Source organism: Triplophysa dalaica, chromosome 5, assembly GCF_015846415.1.
Source record: "Triplophysa dalaica isolate WHDGS20190420 chromosome 5, ASM1584641v1, whole genome shotgun sequence".
NCBI classification, from domain to species: domain Eukaryota; kingdom Metazoa; phylum Chordata; class Actinopteri; order Cypriniformes; family Nemacheilidae; genus Triplophysa; species Triplophysa dalaica.
The window spans coordinates 14,394,389-14,414,487 of record NC_079546.1 but is presented as its reverse complement, the minus strand read 5'-3'; the positions used below and the strand labels follow the sequence as shown (position 1 = coordinate 14,414,487).

General features: G+C 40.0%; 1 protein-coding gene across 1 annotated transcript in view; it reads left to right on the top strand.

The window, feature by feature from the left end:
* The window catches only part of LOC130421259 (uncharacterized), a 28,436-nt gene extending 8,671 nt beyond the window's left edge, over positions 1–19,765 (top strand). The window contains exons 4-6 of the mRNA XM_056749048.1: positions 5,313–5,396; positions 16,293–16,369; positions 19,240–19,765. Coding sequence (XP_056605026.1) covers positions 5,313–5,396; positions 16,293–16,348 — 140 coding nt within the window. The 3' untranslated portion in view covers positions 16,349–16,369; positions 19,240–19,765. The remainder of the gene's footprint in view (positions 1–5,312; positions 5,397–16,292; positions 16,370–19,239) is intronic.
* Positions 19,766–20,099: the final 334 nt, after the last annotated feature.

The window sequence follows — 20,099 nt, the reverse complement described above, 5'->3', positions numbered from 1 at the left end:
TGTCAACACTGCTTGGCGTTTATAAGTAAAAGTAATAAACGCCACCATAAATAATACTAAACGTTGTATGAAATCATACCCAGCAGTTGTGAGTACACGTTAAAAAATGGCCTGTCACTCGCATCGATGCGCTGGCTAGCAGCCGGATCCCTTCGTTCTGTGTACGAATGTGACGAAATTACACATAGTCAAGAACACCATATAAGGATTTCCGGGATAGTCAACACGACAGGGTGAATCCATCAAGGGTATTGACACAGTTTTAAACACAGTTCTTTAATGTCCTCGCTCAAAAATAGGTTTTAGCACATTTTAACGCAAAAGACCTTGCGGACTGCTGCTTTAAAAGCATTAATTAAGATTAAAAAATCAAAAATTTATGCAATAGTTTGTACCTGTTCGCGTGCTGTCTGTGGGTCCCCTATATGTTCAGAGAACATCCTGGGCTGCATTTCCCTAAAGCATCGTAGCCTAAAGTTAATCTTAGAACCATTGTTACCAATAGAGCTACGATCAACTTAAACCTAAAACTCGCTGTTTTGGTGTGTGTCTTTAACTGTAAATGAGCAGCTAGTCTCCACCCCCTTTCGGCAGAAAAAGCAGCCAGGGCTGTGAGCCTGTGCCTCCAAACACAAGACAAAAAATCATTTACCCATGATTATACTATCATCAAAGACTCCTTTGGCATTACTCAACATAGCAAATGTGCACCATAAAGTAAACACACAGTTACAGCAGCCAGAGGAAGAGAAGTCTAACACTGTATTAAATGCTAAACTAAAATCACATGTCACCAGTCTGAGTGCAGCTATGACACGTCAGAGGGGATCTGGCCCTCCCGGTTGAGCCTGGTTTCTCCCGAGGTTTTTTTCTCCATTAATCAATCATTGGAGTTTGGGTTCCTCGCCACAGCAGGGCAGTGTTGGCCTGCTCACCGGGAGACTGCATTCATTCATTTATTTATTTAGAAATTAGATGTTATTTATTAGAATGAACTTACTCGTTGTATAAATACCATGCACTGTGCTGTGTTTTAACTTTTCTGTTTTTCTTGTTTGCCCCTGTAAAGCTGCTTTGAAACAATACACATTGTGAAAAGCGCTATATAAATAAACTTGAATTGAATTGAAACACTGAAGGGTCAAGAGCTCAACTAAAGAAAACATTGATCAACATAATGGTGATTTCAAATGACAAACCAGTCACATCTAAACTTCTAAGATCACAGTTTGAGCACACAGTGAGTTTGCTGTGAAGTTAAATTTTGACCTCATCATGAGCTTTCTGTAAACTCATGGTGACATCACTGTGAGATTACTGTGACATCATCGTGTTGACTGGGATTGCTTTCTATGAGTGAATGGACAAACGAGTCACAGTGATATTTGATCTACTTTTAAGTTGCCACAGGTCCCTGAGGTCTTACTTAAAAAATACAGGTACTTAGAATGTATTTATTTGCAGCTTTGCCTCGTTCAGTGTGGAGGATTTCCATTGAAAACAAAATAAATCCATTGCTCTCTTGTCTCCTGTGAGGCTGCGGGAAAAGTGTTCTGTGTTGGTCTGTGCAGCCAACAGTAGAACAGTTTGCATGATTTGCTCTGCTTTGCTTACTTTGGCCATGGTGTAAGAACTTCACAAATGGTGGCAGCGCCATGGGTGGACAGGACACGTTCAAAAAAAGGGAGGCAATATTATAATAAGAACTGCTGCCTACGTAAGAAAGTGAGCGAAATCTGAACTGCTCATTTTCTCACAGTCTTTCAGAGATAGGCTGACATAAAAAAGTTACTGGATTGTCATTTTTCACGTTTTCTGAGTTGGCAGATGCACCAGAGACCAGAATTTAGCACTTAAACATGGATAAAGTCAGGTTTTCGTGAAATGACCCCTTTAAGGCTACGATGCTTTTGGGAAACGTAGTCCTGAAAGTTCTTTGAAGGTCTACCAAATTTACATTTACATTTAGACATTTAGCAGACGCTTTTATCCAAAGCGACTTACAAAGAGTTTAGGAGCAATAAGCGATATGTCAATCAGGAGCCATAATACATTAAGTGCCAATACAAAGTTACTGGTTTCAACAAAAGCTAGACCACTACCTGTTGAGATAAAGGGTTAGTGTTTTTTTTTTCTTTTTTCATTTGTCTGTCAAGTATTCACAGAAGAGATGGGTTTTAAGTAGTTTTTTAAATGTTGTGAGAGATGTGGTTGAACGGACAGAGTTAGGAAGAATGTTCCACCAGGAAGGAGTTGTGAATGAGAACGAGCGGGAGAGCGATTTACTGCCCTTATGGGAAGGCAATACAAGACGCCGCTGGTTTGCTGAATGCAGGGATCTTGATGGGGTGTAGGAGTGCAGGAGAGTGTGGAAGTAAGCCGGTGCAGATCCAGTGATAGTCCTGTAAGCAAGCATAAGTGACTTGAATCTGATACGGGTTGCCACCGGTAGCCAGCGAAGAGAGATGAAATGGGGAGTCACGTGAGCCCTTTTGGGCTGTTGGAAGACGAGGCGTGCTGCTGCGTTCTGAACCAGCTGAAGTGGTTTGATAGCCTTTGCAGGAAGACCAGCAAGGAGAGCATTGCAGTAGTCCAACCTTGAGATTACCAGGGCATGGACAAGGAGTTGTGCCACATGCTCAGTGAGATAGGGTCTGACCTTTCTAATGTTGAATAAGGCATATTGGCATGCCCGTGTTGTCTTTGCAATGTGATCATTGAAGGACAGCTGTTCATCAAATATGACTCTGAGGTTCCTGGCTGTTTTGGAATGGGTGATTGTGGTATTGCCAAGATAGATGTTGAGATCGTGTTGGACCGTAGAGTGTGCCGGAAACACGAGTAGTTCTGTCTTGGCAGGGTTCAGTTGGAGGTGATGCCCTTTCATCCAATTTGAGATGTCCTCAAAGATGGCTGTAATGGAAGCTGCTACAGTGGTATCGTCTGGGTGAAACGAGATGTAGATCTGGGTGTCGTCGGCATAACAGTGATACGAGAAGCCGTGTGCCTGTATGATGGGTCCCAAGGATGTCGTGTAGATGGAAAAAAGCAGCGGTCCAAGCACCGACCCCTGAGGGACCCCAGTGATCATGTGGTGAACAGTGGACAGCGAGCCCCTTCATGACACCCTGAAGGATCTGTCGGAGAGGTAGGATTTGAACCAGCGGAGGGTTGAGCCTGAAATTCCTAGCGATGACAGGGTTGCTAGCAGTATCTGGTGATTGAGAGTGTCAAACGTTCAGATAGGTCTAGCAGAATCAGGACAGAGGATTTAGATTCCGCCTTGGCTAGCCGCAGTGCCTCTGTGACCGATAGCAGTGCCGTCTCAGTGGAGTGGTTTGTTTTAAAGCCAGACTGCTTGTCATCCAGTAGTTTATTCTGGAATAGGTAGGAAGACACCTGGTTGAAAGCTGCCATTCAAGTGTTTTTGCTATAAATGGGAGGAGAGAGACAGGTCTGTAACTGTCGGGAGTAGAAGTGTCCAATGTTGTTTTTTTCAGTAGGGGCGTGATCTGGGCCTGTTTGAATGCGGATGGAAAAGTGCCGGTGAGCAGGGAGGTGTTGATACTGTGTGTGAGTGCAGGTGCGAGCGTGCTGGATATGGCCTGAAGGAGATCGGAGGGGATAGGGTCAAGGGACAGGTGGTAGGGTTGCTGGAGAGAAGCCTGGTGACTTCAGTGTCTGTAAGTGGGGTGAAAGAGTAGAGTTCGATGGTTGGAGTGTGGGAGGTGTTTCCCGAGGTCTGAGGTACCGAGAATTGTTTGCTGATGGATGATGTTTTGTCAGTGAAAAATACAAATAACGTCCCCACACCCTTTAAAAAACTCCACATCGTGACCATATCGGAACGTTCTGGGAATGAATTGGAAACCAGCAGGGATGTTCTGAAAACGTTCTCAGTACAAAACATTTCTTGAGGGGAATGCACATTTAATGCTTTACCTTAGCTTGGGTACCTAAAAAAATATAGGAAAAGTTCTAAAGGTGTATTTCATTATTCTAAATTATCCTTTATTAATGTTCTTTTCAGCTATCTCTTAAAACAGATCACTCTAGTTAACATTTCAGTATTGATTTATACACAAGAGCTTGTCATATATGCTCAGGACAATTTGTATAATTCTGCTGTATGTGTGAGCACTGTTTGTTTGGGGCCACATTTATTTTCTTTTTTTGTATTCATAACTAAAGTTTATTAAGTTAAGTCTGTGTTGGTCAATTATAACTATACTAAAATTGAACTGATAGAAAACCTTGAGATAATTTGGTGGGGCTTAGGGGCCACTACGGAAACTTTGAGCTGCTCCTCTCCTAACAGATGTGATCTCACTCCATCTTTTTTTAAATTTGAGAGCCCTGCAATAATGAAACTAATTCAGATAAACAGATCAACTCCAATGCATGCTGGGAGTCGTGCATGAGTTTCGTACTAGGATGTTACCCAGCATGCACTGCAGCATGAAGCTTTCCTTTGTTGATTTTTACCATTGTTGAGTTTCACACACTGATAACAATAACGACTTTACAAAAATACACTGAATGATTAAACACACAATTTCATAATTACTCTCTCATGATGCAGAATCCCCATTTATCGCTGGCATCCATTAAATTGAAATTTTCTTGAACACATCAAATGTACTCTTATTCTTAGTTAATCAGTCAAATAAATTTCTACATTAAACTATATGAGTCAGGAACCCAATTAAATGAAACAATGATCACAATAATGGTAGTTGCTTTCCATCAGAGTTGCAAAAAAAAGCAAGTAAAAGTTCCTTGTAATATAAAAGTAACCTTCACATAAATTAAAGCTACAGATAATCTCGTTTAGCTTTTACATGACAACACCTTTAAAATGAACTTCTGAAAATGAAATCCTAAATTAAGTAAATTCTACTCTACATATTTTCAGTGTATAAAAAACACCTGATTCAACTCAGCAGTTTGTTTGTGTGTTCATTAGGGAGACATTTCAAACATACTTATATTGGCGTCCAGTGGACCTCTGTATGAAGTAAAAACTGGTTCAAATCTGGAGTTTATCAGATTACTTTCAGTTTTCAAATGGAAATAAATTATCTGAATGATAAGACTTTTGCAACAGCAATGCGCTGAAAAAACACAATTATTGTGATCAGTGTTTGCTTTAGTTGAGCTTATAGTTGATATTTAACAAATAATTTAAAAAAGGCTATTTTATGTAACCTTTCAGTTGGGTGTGATGGGATGTTCAGGTTGTTTTATTGTTGATATGATGTAAATGGCACAATATATTTTAGCTGTACTAACCGTCATCATCTGTTTAATAGATTCATCAGTAACTGAGACGACATCAACATCAAACCGATTGGAAAGTGTAAACAGCAGTGAGTCTGGTGCATCATTCATCAGAGGTATGTGATGTAGTCTCATACCATCTGCTGTTAAATAATTAAACTGCAGCAACTTCTTTTATCATGCACAATAAAGCATTTAGCCTCAAGAAGCAGTGGGTTACAGTGCATTGTATAAAAGCTAAGAGTGTTGTGGCACGATGCAAAGCGTCTAAAACCCCTGAACTGTTATAAAATCCACTGTAATCCACTGCTTCGCTGGGTTTATTGCTTTTTTTAAATCAGTCATTCCACATGCGTAGCTAGCTTTCATGAAATAAAGGAAAATAAAATTATATTCAGGCTATTTAATGCGGTCAGCAGTTATAAATCGGGTCATTTTATAACAGCTTAGAACTCGGCTCAGCCAATCAGAATCAAGGACCAGAACTGACCGTTTTTGTAATAGGTTTCATATTCTTGGAGTGCAATACTTTCCCAGACAGCAAGCTAAAATAGATCATTGAATCAATGGTAAAAATGGTTGATTTGTCAATATCAATCAAAACTACCCCTTCCCCGCCATTGACAAGTTATCTCGTTATTTAAAACGGCAATAAGTGTTTGTAATGTTATACAACAGGTGGCGCTGTTACACACCTTTGGAAAAAGTATGGAATCTGAACCTAGAAGGTATATGTTTCATCGGTTTTTAATGATTGTTCTTAGTGTAATCTGGGTGGAGTCTTTGGAATCTCAGCTGTTTATTCAAAGTGATGCATTTTAAGAAACCTACCCACATCTAAGGGGTGATAAAAAAAAGAACAAAGGAAGATAAAAGAATACAGTCTCTTTTGTTTGAAAGCTGAGACTATGTTCTTAAATTTGATATATTGTTTGTACATAAATTAACTACAGAAAATATAGTGAAAATGTCAAAAAAAGCTGGCGCTGGGTGGTAACCTTTTATAAAAAGGTTGAAAAGGCTGGCAGGGAAAGGGTTAAGGACTCTCACGGTCCAGAGATACACACAAACACATTATCACATATTTACATATAACTGACAACGCCAATTCTTCCACAACCTAGAAAAGAACCTGACTGAACTAAATGCTGAGTTCGTCAGATTTCCAATTATACTATTCACAGAGTCTGAGAGTCCACACATACATCTGTACATAAGATTACGCAACACAGCAGAGCAGGTTGGTACATCAACACTGACAAACATATAGCTTAAACTGCTCCATCCTGGCACTCTGAGCAGCACCCTCATACCATCATTATATGACACATTACGCTTTAAATACTGCTCTTTCTATATTGCAGCCACAAATGGGCCGTGTACATAGGGGTAATTTAGTGTGGTCAATAAACCCGCATTTGTCTCCACGCTCGAATTGTTTCTGTGCTTACTTATCGCATATTAACGTCACTTAAACTGCTTGATTTCGTTATAATTTCTGAAGCTGTACTGAACTACAGTAAGAGTGTTATGTTTCCAAGGCAAGGAAAGTAATATTTCTTAGAGTTGATATACGATCTGCTGATCACTCGATGGACGAGAGCATTTAGTTTGTCGCTATTATTAGGTCTACTGCCTCAGCTAAAGTGTGTAAAAATAGGGGTGGTTAATCATCCTTAATTATACGTATTTTATTGTGGTTAAACTCATAGTTTTCCTTAAATACTCTACACATCACTATGAAGCCTCCTTACAGCTTGTGGCCTAACACTCATGCTTACTGTGGTTTAACCCATAGTTTTCCCCGAAATACACTACGCTGATGTGATGAATACAATGTTAATGGCTGTGATATAACAGTGTTCTCAGCCATCTGCACAATCAGAGCCGCTGCAGCCACAGCACGAAGACATGCTGGCATACCTGTGACTATGTTATCTAACTTTTTAGACAGATATGCTACTGGTCTCTATGTGGAGCCATGCTGTTGCAACAGGACACCAACGGCTTCACCCTCTGCCTCTCTAGCTCTATAGTTTTGTGATCGATCAAACCCCTCAGGTGCCTATCATGAATCGCGCAGTCAGGTATCCACGATCTACAATAGTTAATTAGTCCCAGCAAGCTTTGGAGCTGCTGCACTGTTAGTGGGGACATAACATTTCTGGACCCTGTCTGTGGATATTGCTCGGAGACCCTGCATCAGCACATGTCCTAAATACCTTAGTTTTGACCCATTGCAGTTTCTCTTTCGAGGCTTTAAAACCTGTTTCAGCAAGTACATTGCAAACAATTACAGTTGCTTTCTCACAGTCCTCCTCCGTCTCCCCCGACACAAGGATGTCATCTGCAAACTGAAGCACACACACTGTTGAAGGCAAATCAGTCATTTTGGATAAAGTTCTGTGCACTGCTGCAGAAAAAACAGCAGGTGAGTCCGTATGTCCCTGTGCAAGGTGTTTCCATAAATATTGTTGTCCTTTAAATGTAAAAGCTAACAAAGGCTGAGTCTCTGGGTGTACAGGTACAGAGAAAAAAGCTGCACACAAATCAATGACTGTAAATTACTTATGCTAGTATGGTACAGAATTCAAAACAGTCGGAACATCAGGTACAATTGGTGCAAGTGGTAAAATTAACTGATTAACTGCTCGTAAATCTTAAGTTAATCGCCAAGTTTTCCCATCGGCTTTTACTACAGGATTAATTGGTGTGTTAATTGGTGACACCCTGCTTGACAAAATGTTAAATCAAAGGCTTAATACCTTCTTCCTTATCTTTAGACAAAGGCTATTGTTTAATGTAGACAGGCTCTTTTGTTTTAAGTTTAGCCCTGTAAGGTTCCATGTCAATGAAACCAGTGTCATCCTTGAACACCTAATTCATGCATCATGTCACAACCTAAAAGATTCAATGGAGCATCTGGAATAATTGTGAATTTGTGAAAAAATGTTTTAATATCAGAGGCTTTAACCTCCAATGGAGGCGTCACAGCACAGGCATTTGAAATTCCCACAGAGTGAATTATTTGATTAGTTATAGGACCCTCATAACTATTAGAAGTCATAGACGAAGCATCTGCACCTGTATCAAGCAGAAAGGTTTGAGGCTGTCCATTCACCATAAGAGAAAATAAGGCAAATCCTCCACATTATTCGAAAATGTTAGGGTCATCATACATAATTCAGAACTGACATCACTCTGTAGGCATCTCTATGCTTGGTTCGTGTGCCACTGGGTTCGATATGTAGCACCCGAGTTCTCGTTCCTCCGCTGTGGTGAGTTTGTGTCACCAGAAGTCAGCTGAGGTGACTGAAACTTTTGCAACTGCCTGCACTCTCGTTTGAAATGGCCCCTATGGAAGCAAATAAGAGACATAATGTTTTGAAATTTAACAGCCTATGAATACTTGATTTTGAATTATTTTACTTTGGAAACCATGTATCTGAATTTATTTGTTTCGAATTTACCTCTATAAAATTTAAATATGAAAATTCTTGATTTCCAATTTAAAAACCTGAATTTAATGCTCACAAATTCATATACAAAAAAAATCAACTTACAGAATTTCAGATAAAATACATTCAGATTGATCAAATTTGATTGCTCTCAAAGATCTCAAATTTCAAGTTAATACTTTTCAAAGAAAACATATGTCTAATTCGACTACTCAAATTCAGATCGAAAAATTCAAGTTAAATATTCACATGGTAACATCCGGGCTACCCAGGATAGGAAAAACAGTTGAGCCCAGAGCCCGTCTGCAATTGAACCGAACCATTGAACCGATCCAAAGAACCTAACCGACGTCAAAAAATAATAATAATAATAGTTGCAAAAAATAATTAGCAACAACATACTTTTGTTCTGTAGAGTCTGATTGTACATAAACAGCAAACTTACCGGAGCGCCTTCGTTTTCCTATAGAAGTCATCTTCTTTATAGGTTTAATATCCGTGCCATGGCCTCTTCTTGGATCATGACAGACAGTCAGGTTGTCATGCTCTGATAGGCCGCCCGACGTCGGTTCATTGGTTTGGTTCAATGATTCGGTTCAATGGTTCGATTCAATGGTTCGGTTCAATTGCAGACGGGCTCTGGGCTCAACTGTTTTTCCTATCCTGGGTAGCCCGGATGTTACCATGTGAATATTTAACTTGAATTTTTCGATCTGAATTTGAGCAGTCGAATTAGACATATGTTTTCTTTGAAAAGTATTAACTTGAAATTTGAGATTTGAATAAGAGCAATCAAATTTGATCAATCTGAATGTATTTTATCTGAAATTCTGTAAGTTGATTTTTTTGTATCTGGATTTGTGAGCATTAAATTCAGGTTTTTAAATTGGAAATCAAGAATTTTCATATTTAAATTTCATAGAGGTAAACTCGAAACAAATAAATTCAGATACATGGTTTCCAAAGTAAAATAATTCAAAATCAAGTATTCATAGGCTGTTAAATTTCAAAACATTATGTCTCTTATGTGCTTCCATAGGCCCCTTCTTCCGCAGTGAAAACATACTATATCAGACTTCCTCCTTTGGCTAGGATGCGGTTGCTGCGGATTCAGAGAAGTATGGCAGCTGTTCCCCTTTGGTTGGTAGCCTGTAAACATAGAATTTTCAACTTTGACAGTGAAACCACCAGATGCGTCTAGCTCCCTAATTCTTTTTCCTAGAGCTTCTAGAGTAATATCATGCCAGTTCCAAGTTCTTATTCTGATTAATTGTGCTTGTTTGGTGTTCATGTTATTTAACAACGTGTTAATAAACAGAGGCTTTATGTCATTATTAAAAGTTAATTTAGAATCTTCGATCCACGCTTTCTTAAAACGCACCAAGAATTGAGCCACTGATTCTCTCGCTGCCTGTTTAGTGCTAGCTGCAAAGGAAAAATCCTGTTGGCTTCCTAAACGTTCGTCAAGAAAAACTCTAAACCGTTTAAAGAATGTTTCAACATTTGCAGAAATCTCCCAAAACAAATCATGCGGGTTTGCAGCCGTACGTTAGTTGGTGATTTTATCATTGTCAATTGATAATGCGGGACACTTTTCAATCAGCATTTCTTCCGTTACTTTTTCGACTGTTCTTGACAACACCGCTCGGAAGTCGCTACCTGCGAAATGTGCATATTTTGTATGTGTTCGGAAAATCGACACATATTTACCCACTTCCTCTGGGGAAGGCAAACTTTTACAAATTGCTTCCATATCAGACATTCTTAATGGTCTCACATTTACATGGTTGCCAGCTCTTACCCAAACCATTGAGTTTTGAGGTTTTGTACTCGTGTCAGATGCATCATTAATCAAGTTAGCAACAGTTTTATTAGGCGGTTTCATATCAACTCTTTTGTCCTGCCCCTTAGTTTCAGGTTTCGCAACAATTTTGGGTTGCGCCGTCAGCAGGGGTGCGGAGGGAAAACTCTTGGTTTGGCAAGGGGCAGAGTAGGCTGGAGGCTTTTCTAACAACAATCGCTTTTGGTTTGCAACATAAGCAATAATTTGGGGTTTTCCGGGACCCTGGTTCCAAACCTTTTTCATGTCTTTCCATACAGCATAAGCTTTAGTCATGTATGGATAATCCCACAATGGGTCGCCCCAACCTTCTTTCACCATGCCCTTTGCCAATTCAATTCTCCATCAGAAAATGAACCGTCCCTCGGATAGGGAACCTCAATTTGCATTTTCATTTCCTCTGACCACCCTGCGAGCTTGCTAACATACAGTTCAACGGAAAAACCTTGATTATTTCTGTACATGAATGCCACTGGCGTTTCACCTGGCAACGGTCTTGAAACAAAACTCCATCTTTCACTTCAATACCGGCAGTGATAGAAATAATACATATAAAATTAGCGGCAATTGAAACTTTGTAAAGGTTCGGTTTGAGGTACCAATATATATTATATAAATCTCCTGTTCAATTGACCAACTGATTCAATTGATCTTTTCCAGAGAAAACAGAGCATATTTTTCTCTGAATAGCAAAGCTGCACCGTGATCCAAAAATACAGTGTGATCAGGACTGATCGTGCGTTAATAATTGTTTAACCAATTACTTTTGCCAGCGGCATTGTCACAATGGGACCTAAATCCTACTAACAATGAGTTGAAACACCCCTATTTCGTCTCTACGAAAAAGTAATCACTCACAAGAATCCTACAGGGTAAGCATTATTTTTCTTCAAAAAAGAAAAGAAAAAAAAAACACTTACCCCTTTTAATGTAGGTCTGTGCCCGATCGTCAGTGCGCCTGCCTCAGGTATGCTTTGGTCTCTTGGTTCTCACACTAACGTTTACCTTGTTGGAGCATCTGATTGACTATTTAGATGTAACTGCATTTAAAGGGGCGAGCTTCCAGGAAACGGGTGAACTGGACTCAAGGTGTTCTTTAAAGCACAGATACACATGCTACATAAACACTCAACTTTATTTATATAGCGCTTTTTTCAATTTCCATTGTCTCATACACATTGAATACAAGAAAAACAACTAAAGGCATATACCTGTAAAAACAAGAAAAAGGTGAAAACAACAAAAGACAGACATACAAATGCTCCGCACACAATATGCATACATACTTACACACATTGACATAGACGCACACACGCAAACACACTCGCACACACGCACAGTGAAAGCACACATTTGAGATAAAGGAGAGAGAACCACAGGTCAAATATTAAAAGGACTATAAATTCTTATATGCACTATTAATTATGTCTAACTTCTAAATTCTAAAGCAGCCCCCCCCCAAAACAATATGCAAATGGTGGCAAGGAACCCAAAACTCCAATCGAGAAAAAAACCCTCAGGAGAACCCAGGCCCAACCAGGGGATTCCAGTAACCCTCTGGCAAAAGCTGCTGCCTCTGCACAAGCTCAACAGTGCTTGCAGATCAAGGCTAAATAAAAAATAAATAAACTAACTAATAAGGTAAATTATAGATTTAAGATTATCATTAACAATCTAAAAGCATTTGAAATGTTGTAGAAAAATCGTGTCAAGTTGCCGCGTCCTTTATCGAGCTCTATCATCTCAGCTCTTGTCAGGTCACCGCTTCCAATTCTCAGCTCTGCCATCAGGTCTGGGCATGAACTGCATCCTGCTGTAACCTTGGAACAAAGAGACAAGACTGGCTGAGAGTAGAGTACTGTTCTGCACTCTTTGATGCAACAAGTACATCGTTTGTTGTTGGATGTGTTCCTGGTTCAGGTTGATCTAAATTACGCCACCTAAATGCTTTGAGGATTAATATTATGGAAGTGCAGTGTATGCAAGATTAAAAAGACTTTAAAAAGACTGGTTAATTAACCAGTTGCAGTTTTTGTAATAGGCCTGCAGGGCAACCACTGGACTTGCGATTTGCGGGACACATCATTGTTTATTGCTACAAATTGAAATGGTCAGATAAATAAGACTTAAACCATTTCAATGCTATTCCATTAATCCCGACATACTTTTCGCGTCTGTGTAGTAGTATGCTGTGGTCAATTGTGTCAAATGCAGCACTAAGGTCTAGCAGCACCAATAACGAAATACAGCCACGGTCAAACGCTAAAAGCAGATCATTTGTAACTCTGATCAAAGCAGTCTCTGTACTGTGACATGCTCGAAATCCAGACTGGAATTCTTCATTAATGTCATTCCTTTGGAGGAAGGAGCATAACTGAGTTTAAACTACTTTTTCAAGAAGATTTCGAGATTCAATAGAATCTGTACCCGAAAAGATGACGAGGTTGCAGCAAGAAATGTTCTTTTCAAGGCCTTAAGATTAAGAGGGTACTCCTGCTCTTTTTTAAAGAGTAGCCAGGCGACAGGCACAGCCAGGCAGCGACGAAGCAGACCAATGACCAGATCAACCCAAACGAATACTTTACGAAAGTAGCTCGTAAATTAAAACAGATTTTCCACAACAAAGCAGATGAGACCTGGTTTGGGGACAACTTTGTACCACTTTTAGCATATAAAAGGGGTACGAATCTTCAGTACCTATTGGTACATAGTAAGCTTCAGCCTTGTGAAATACTGTTCACATATTTAAATTATAATTATAATTTACATAAACACTAGACATTTACATAAAAAATACATGAAAAATTTGTATTTGTATTTCTATACTGACTGTAGTACTTAACAATGTCTTTTTGATCTTCAGCCTCCTTCTACATTTTAGTATTGAAAGGCCTTTCTCCAAATTACAATAAGCCTTTCAGGATAGGCCGTTTCCACCACTTTTAACATTGGCAAAACCATGGCCTTTTAGCAAACAAAATGTATGTGTATTTGAAAGGGATATGTAAAGGCTACATGATTATTATGTTTGAGTGAGCCTAACATTTTAAACCTCTACCTCTGTCCCAGCAGACCTTCATCCTCTGCTGTAAATTAATTATCATTCATAGTGTAGTGTACTGAAAAGCATTACAAAATTATGACCAATGTTGTAGTTTCTAGAATTAAAAGAGTCTCCATTAATATGACAACATCAGAAACTGTTGCAAATAAAGCTGATACAAGGCAATTCAACTTTCAGAAAACCAGATAGAGATCAATTTTTTTATGGAACATACAGAGAAGGAACAAAAAGAGGTTTTATACAGCCTTCAAAATTAGCAATGTGATTAAATACATAATACAATTTTGGTAAAATACCATGAAGTGTCTCTGTGTTTATTTACTACATTTAAAAAACCCCTCCTAAATCAATTTCACAACAAAGACACTAAAATCCTGATCAGGCTTTTAGACATGCACATTTATCATATGAACCTCAACAGTGGTGACAATAATTAGTCATACTGCAATGCATGATGGGAGTTTTCATGCACTACAGCATGAAGCATTTTGTAGATTGTCACCATTGATGAGCTTCATATGCTGGTTCTTGATGTCTGTCTGTGTCTAGAATTCACATTGTTTGTTGTGTTACGTTGATTTAAAATTCTTTGACTGTAGCTATTTGAGAATCACTTTGATTGGTCACTGTGGTGTTTCACAATAGATTATGCAAAACCTAAACATGAAAGATAAATTGGTTGGAAACAGGTCAGCACTTGATGAATTTTGCAGCATATGAAAACAGTGTTGCTCACAGCACAGCACTGATCTCTCTGCTTTGTTACAGAGAGAAATCTGACTCAAGGGTCAAGAGTACAACTAAAGCAAACACTGATCTCCATGATGGTGGCATAATCTTAACCAATAAAACATCAACATCTAAGCCTGTGCGATTCTCAATAACAGCAGGTGTTCATCACTAATGATCAATCATCATTTAATTAGTCACTTAATTATCTCATTAACTTTAATTCTTTGAGGACTTGGGATTTGTCTTGAGACTTGCTTGTGATTTGAAAGGAAGTACTTGGTTTCTTCTCTGGTGAAATCAGCTGCTGAGTTCATGGGTGAAACAAAAATATGGCAGGACTTTTACTCTTTGCCCCTGGACTTTCAGAATCAGAAAGAGCTTTATTGCAAAGTATGTTTCCACATACAAGGAATTTGTTTTGGTGACAGGAGCATCCAGTACACATAATCAGCAACAACAGTACACAGAGACCATCCAACAATAAAATACAGTACACAGATGGTTTAAACAAGGGCCTATGGGTATAAAAAAATAAGTAACACAATACAATGAACATAATAGAAAAGCTATGTGTGTATGTAAATATGAACAAGTAAAAAATAAGAATAGACTATTGTAGGAAAAGGTATTTATTATATACAGCAGAATGAAATATAATTTACAGAACAAGTTGTATAAAAATAGATAGTGTATTATCTGCAGGATATATTTAATATTGCACTTTATTATTACTGCACAGAGTTATGAATTGCACCTCCTTTTTTTGTGTGTAAGTTTCTTAATTGCATGTAAAAAACATTTAACTGTTCAAGAGGTAGATGGCCTGAGGGAAGAACTGTTTTTTGTGTCTGGTTGTTTTGGTGCTCGGTGCACAGTGCTCTGTAGCGCCGACCAGACGGCAGCATTGTGAAGAGACGATGGCTTGGATGTGAGAGGTCCAGGGTGATTTTCTGAGCCCTTTTTCTCACTCTGGATGTATAGAGTTCTTGGAGGGTGGGCAGGGGAGCACCAATGATCTTCTCAGCAATCCGAACCGCCCTCTGTAGTCGTCTGATGTCTGATTTTGTGGCTGAGCCAAACCAGAAAGACTCTATGATTGCTGAGTAAAACTGTTTTAATAGAATTTGTGGTAGGTTGAACTTCTTCAGCTGATGTAAGAACCCAGATAGCAAATTTTTGCGGCCCAATCCCCATACTTTACTCATCTGGCCCACATATGGCGTGGAATGATGGCACTTGTGCGGTCCGCTCCTGTTTGCCAGATTTGGGCCACAGCATGCCAAAGCTATGCCACATGTCAAACATCAAAAAAAATAAAGCAGAACTGAACCAAATATATACAACAGTTCATTTCAGTTCTGGCCCAGATTTATCCCATACCATCACCTTTCTGTGCTCCAGTTTGACAGAATTTGTAATGAGTTTCATTATTATTATTGTGATGATTGAGTTATTAGTGATGAACATCTGCTGTTAACAAACAGCACCACTGCAGAAAAGTTCAACAAAAACTCTGGTTTAGTCATGGCAAGCTAACTTCCAAATCATTTTCAGATGGCTTCTTGATATTTTCTTCAGATGGCTGCAGTAAACTACCATATGTCGCCTCACCCCATAGTCCACACTGCACTCTGAAGAGCAAGGTGTGCAATGATTAGCCAGTTAACCAGTGCGTATTGATTAGTCGAATACTGCAAGCGTGTGACAGAAATGTAACGGCTCTTACCATATTTGGAACATCATGGTGGAACACCATTTTCACGGAATTGCCTAGGTGTGAGTTTTGTTAGAGAATATGGTTGTGTAAATAACCCAACTTTGTGTGAACACATGGGTATTAAGGACTCAAATACAGGACCAACAACTGTAGTTTGTTGTGAGTTTGATGGATCTGATGATATTATTGTGTGTGTTCTAGTGATTCTATTGTTGATGTGTCAGTGTTTGCTACTCCTACTGTCATTCTTCTTCTGATCATCTGTGCAGGAAGACTTGGTGAGTTTTTTCATCATCATCACACAATCTCACCATTCACATTCACCTAAAACAATCCAGAAAACAAAACAGCAGGGGCTTCATTTTAAAAACGTGCGTACACACAGATTTGATCATAGAGTGTGCGTATGCAAAAATCCACGACAACATTTATATTTATAAAAACATTCTTTGATGTGTAATGCTTGCCCTGTCAACACGATGATGTCACAGCAATCTCACAGTGATGTCACCATGAGTATACAGAAAGCTCACGATGAGGTCAAAATGTAACCTCATAGCAAACTCACTGTGTGCTCAAACTGTGATATTAGAGGTTTAGATGTGACTGGTTTGTCCTTTTGAAGTCACGATTATGTTGATGAGTGTTTGCTATAGTTGAGCTCTTGACTCTACAGTGTTTGACTTCTCTTCCTCTGGCTTCTGTAACTGTGTGTTTACATAATAGTGCACATTTCTTATGTTGAGTAATGACAAAAGTCTTTGATGATAGTATAATCATCTGTGAATGCTGATGAGAACATTGTTAGGAGAGAGTGAGATTCAGCTGTTTTGAGACAAGCATATATAATAAAGATCTTCAAAATGAATTACACACATAAACATTGCAACAGTTTATAATTAAGACACAAATACATCAAGACTCTGTATGAACCTCAACAATGGTAAGAATAAACTGAGAAGCTTCATGCAGCAATGCATTGCAGCCTGAAGTTTTCATTCTGCTGATTGTCACCATTGTTGAATTTAATATGCTGATTCTTGATGTATTTGTGTGCAAACCATTTGTTGTAAGATATGTGTGCATAATTAATTAAAAAAATCTTTGAAATATCTGATCGTCTCAAACCAGCAGAATCTCACTCTCTACAATCACACAAACTGACAGGTTCCTCATCAACAGTTACCAATTATTCTATTATCTTCCAATACTCCATCGGTGTAACTCGATATAACAAATATGCTCAACCATAGTGAACACACAGTCACAGCAGCCAGAGGAAGAGAAGTCAAACACTGTAGAGTCAAGAGCTCAACTAAAGCAAACACTCATAAACATAATGGTGACTTCAAATGACAAACCAGTCACATCTAAACCTCTAAGATCACAGTTTGAGCAAACAGTGAGTTTGCTGTGAGGTTACATTTTTCCTCGCCACCCGTCATTTCCGGTTCCTGATAGAGGGCCGGCGTTTCACGGCTTTCGTCGCAGACTGCCTTTCCCGGGCTGTTGCTGGGTCCGTCCATTTAGGCCTCGACTACGCTACGATGGCTGTGGATCAGACCGCTGAGCTTTGAGGTGCAATGTGGTTTTTGACACGGCCAACGCTACACTCCTCTGTGATGTCTCCACTGGACAACCGCGCTCTATGGTACCTGCTGGCTGGAGGCTTAAGGTTTTTGACGCCATCCACAAGGGTGAAGGCCTCTACAAAGCTGGTTGGGGCCAAGTTTGTCTGGCCGGGCCTGCGGAGGGACGTCAGGGCCTGGGCTGCTGCCTGTGTGGCATGCCAGTGAGCAAAGGTGACCCATCATACCAAGGCCCCTTTGGCACCCTTCAAAGTGCCAGAGAGACGTTTTGATCATGTGAATGTGGACCTGGTGGGCCCACTTCGCCCCTTCCATGGTCACACCTACCTCCTCACCATGGTGGACTGGACCGACAGGTGGCCTGAAGTGGTTTCCCTGTCTTCCACTACATCAGCTGAAGTGGCCCGGGCGTTCATTATGGCTTGGGTGGCCCGTTTCGGCACACCATCCGACCTCTCCTTGGACCGAGGTCCGCAGTTCACATCGGAGCTTTGGACTGCGGTCGCCGAGGTCCTGGGGGTGAAGGTCCACCGTACCACAGCCTATAACCCACAGAGCAATGGACTTTGTGAGCGGTTTCATCGCGACATGAAGGCCGCGCTAAGGGCCAGCCTTACGAACTGCGACTGGGCTGACCGCCTCCCATAGGTCATGCTTGGCCTTCGCTCTGTCCCCAAAGAAGATCTCATCGGCCGAGCTTGTGTACGGAGAGCCTTTGCGCGTTCCGGGGAAGTTTCTTCCTGATGCCACGGCCCAGTGGTCGGTGGCCTGTCATCATGCTGGGTCCCGGGACATTGCTGATGCTTTTGTTCCTATTCCCACATCTCACCATGGCGTCCCCCAGTCCTACATGCCCAAGGATTTTCCGTTGGCTAAGTATGTTTTCATCCGCCACGATGGCCATCGTACCCCGCTGCAGCCCCCCTACAATGGACCCTTCCGCGTCCTGGTGAGGGGGTCTAATAACTTTGTTGTGGATATGGGGGGCAGGCCTGACCGGGTGGCGATAGACCGTCTCAAGCCTGCTCATGTGGATATTGGTGCACCACTTCAGCTGGCCCAGCCTCCACAGCGAGGGCGCCCCCCTGCGGCAGCCTCGGCCTCTGCCCTGCCCCTGGACCTTCGCCCTTCTCCTGTTAACTGAAGCCGTTATGGCCGCCTGATCCGCCCCCCTCTTGTCTCCTCATTTCTTGTACTCCAAAACGTAAATTACATCTGATTGTCTGCCTTGTACAATACACGCAGGCTTGTGTAGGGTCAGTACTAAGGGGCCGACGTTTGGCTAGTGAGCAAGTCGGCACATAGAGTGTCAGCGCAGGTTTGCTTGAGCCTTTGTATGTTAATGACATTAATTTGCAGTCATTTACGATGCAGGGATCTAAAACTGTTCGGCTGTGCACAAGATAGATAACACATCTGAAAAAGAGTGTATGCACGTTTTCTGTGCGTACGTTCATTCTATGAATCACATGTGTGCACTTTTAGAAATGACTGTAAGATCAAATTGGACTGTAAGCAGCCCAAATCTTTAACAATTTTATTGATTTTTGTCTCCTCAGAAAACAGAAGTCAGAATGCTAATCCAGAAGACGATGATATCAGAATAAAACACTCTATGACTAACAGAGAAAATTACAGCTACTCATTAGATGTTTCACCACTAGATTTGATCTTAAAGTGAACCAGTGTTCTATTATACACCCACTTATAAAGTCTTGTTTCTGTATTTCAGCTGAACAATAATATCTTGCTTGATTTTTTTATATATTTAGATTTTCACATATAGTTCTGCGCTCTTTAAATCCTCTCTCTCTGAATCGCTCTGATTGGTTAAACTGGTTAGGCTGGCCCAGTCCCTTGTGATTGGACATCTGCTTAGAGCATGTGTCAAAAATGTCTCGATGTGTGATGTCATGTGATATTGATACATGCTCGTTTTGCTAAATTATCACAGAAACTGTCAATCATTCATGTGAAAAATATGTAAACCTTTATTCATGAAAATATCCAGCAAGGAGCATCCATCACCATTTAAATAAAATCATTTTATGGTTTTAAAAATCTTGCTGATAATTAAGTCCTTCCAATGACCGATTCCGATATGAAGTTAATTCATATTTTTATATTATATTTTCATATAATCTGCAGACCCAGGAGAATAGAAAATCGAAGATGCACTGATGAAATCTCATAGTAGCTCTGGCCTAACAATAACAGCAAACATCAATGTTCAAATGTTCAAACTCTTCAAATGTTAAATTTTTTTGTGCAAGGCACCACACTACTTAGTAACAGAAATGGTTTAACAGAACTATGGTTCATCTGAAAATTAAAAACTCATTGACAAAAATTTGACTTCAAGTATTATGCATAACAAACAAGAAATGCATACATTTACATTTTAGCCTTATATACTAGC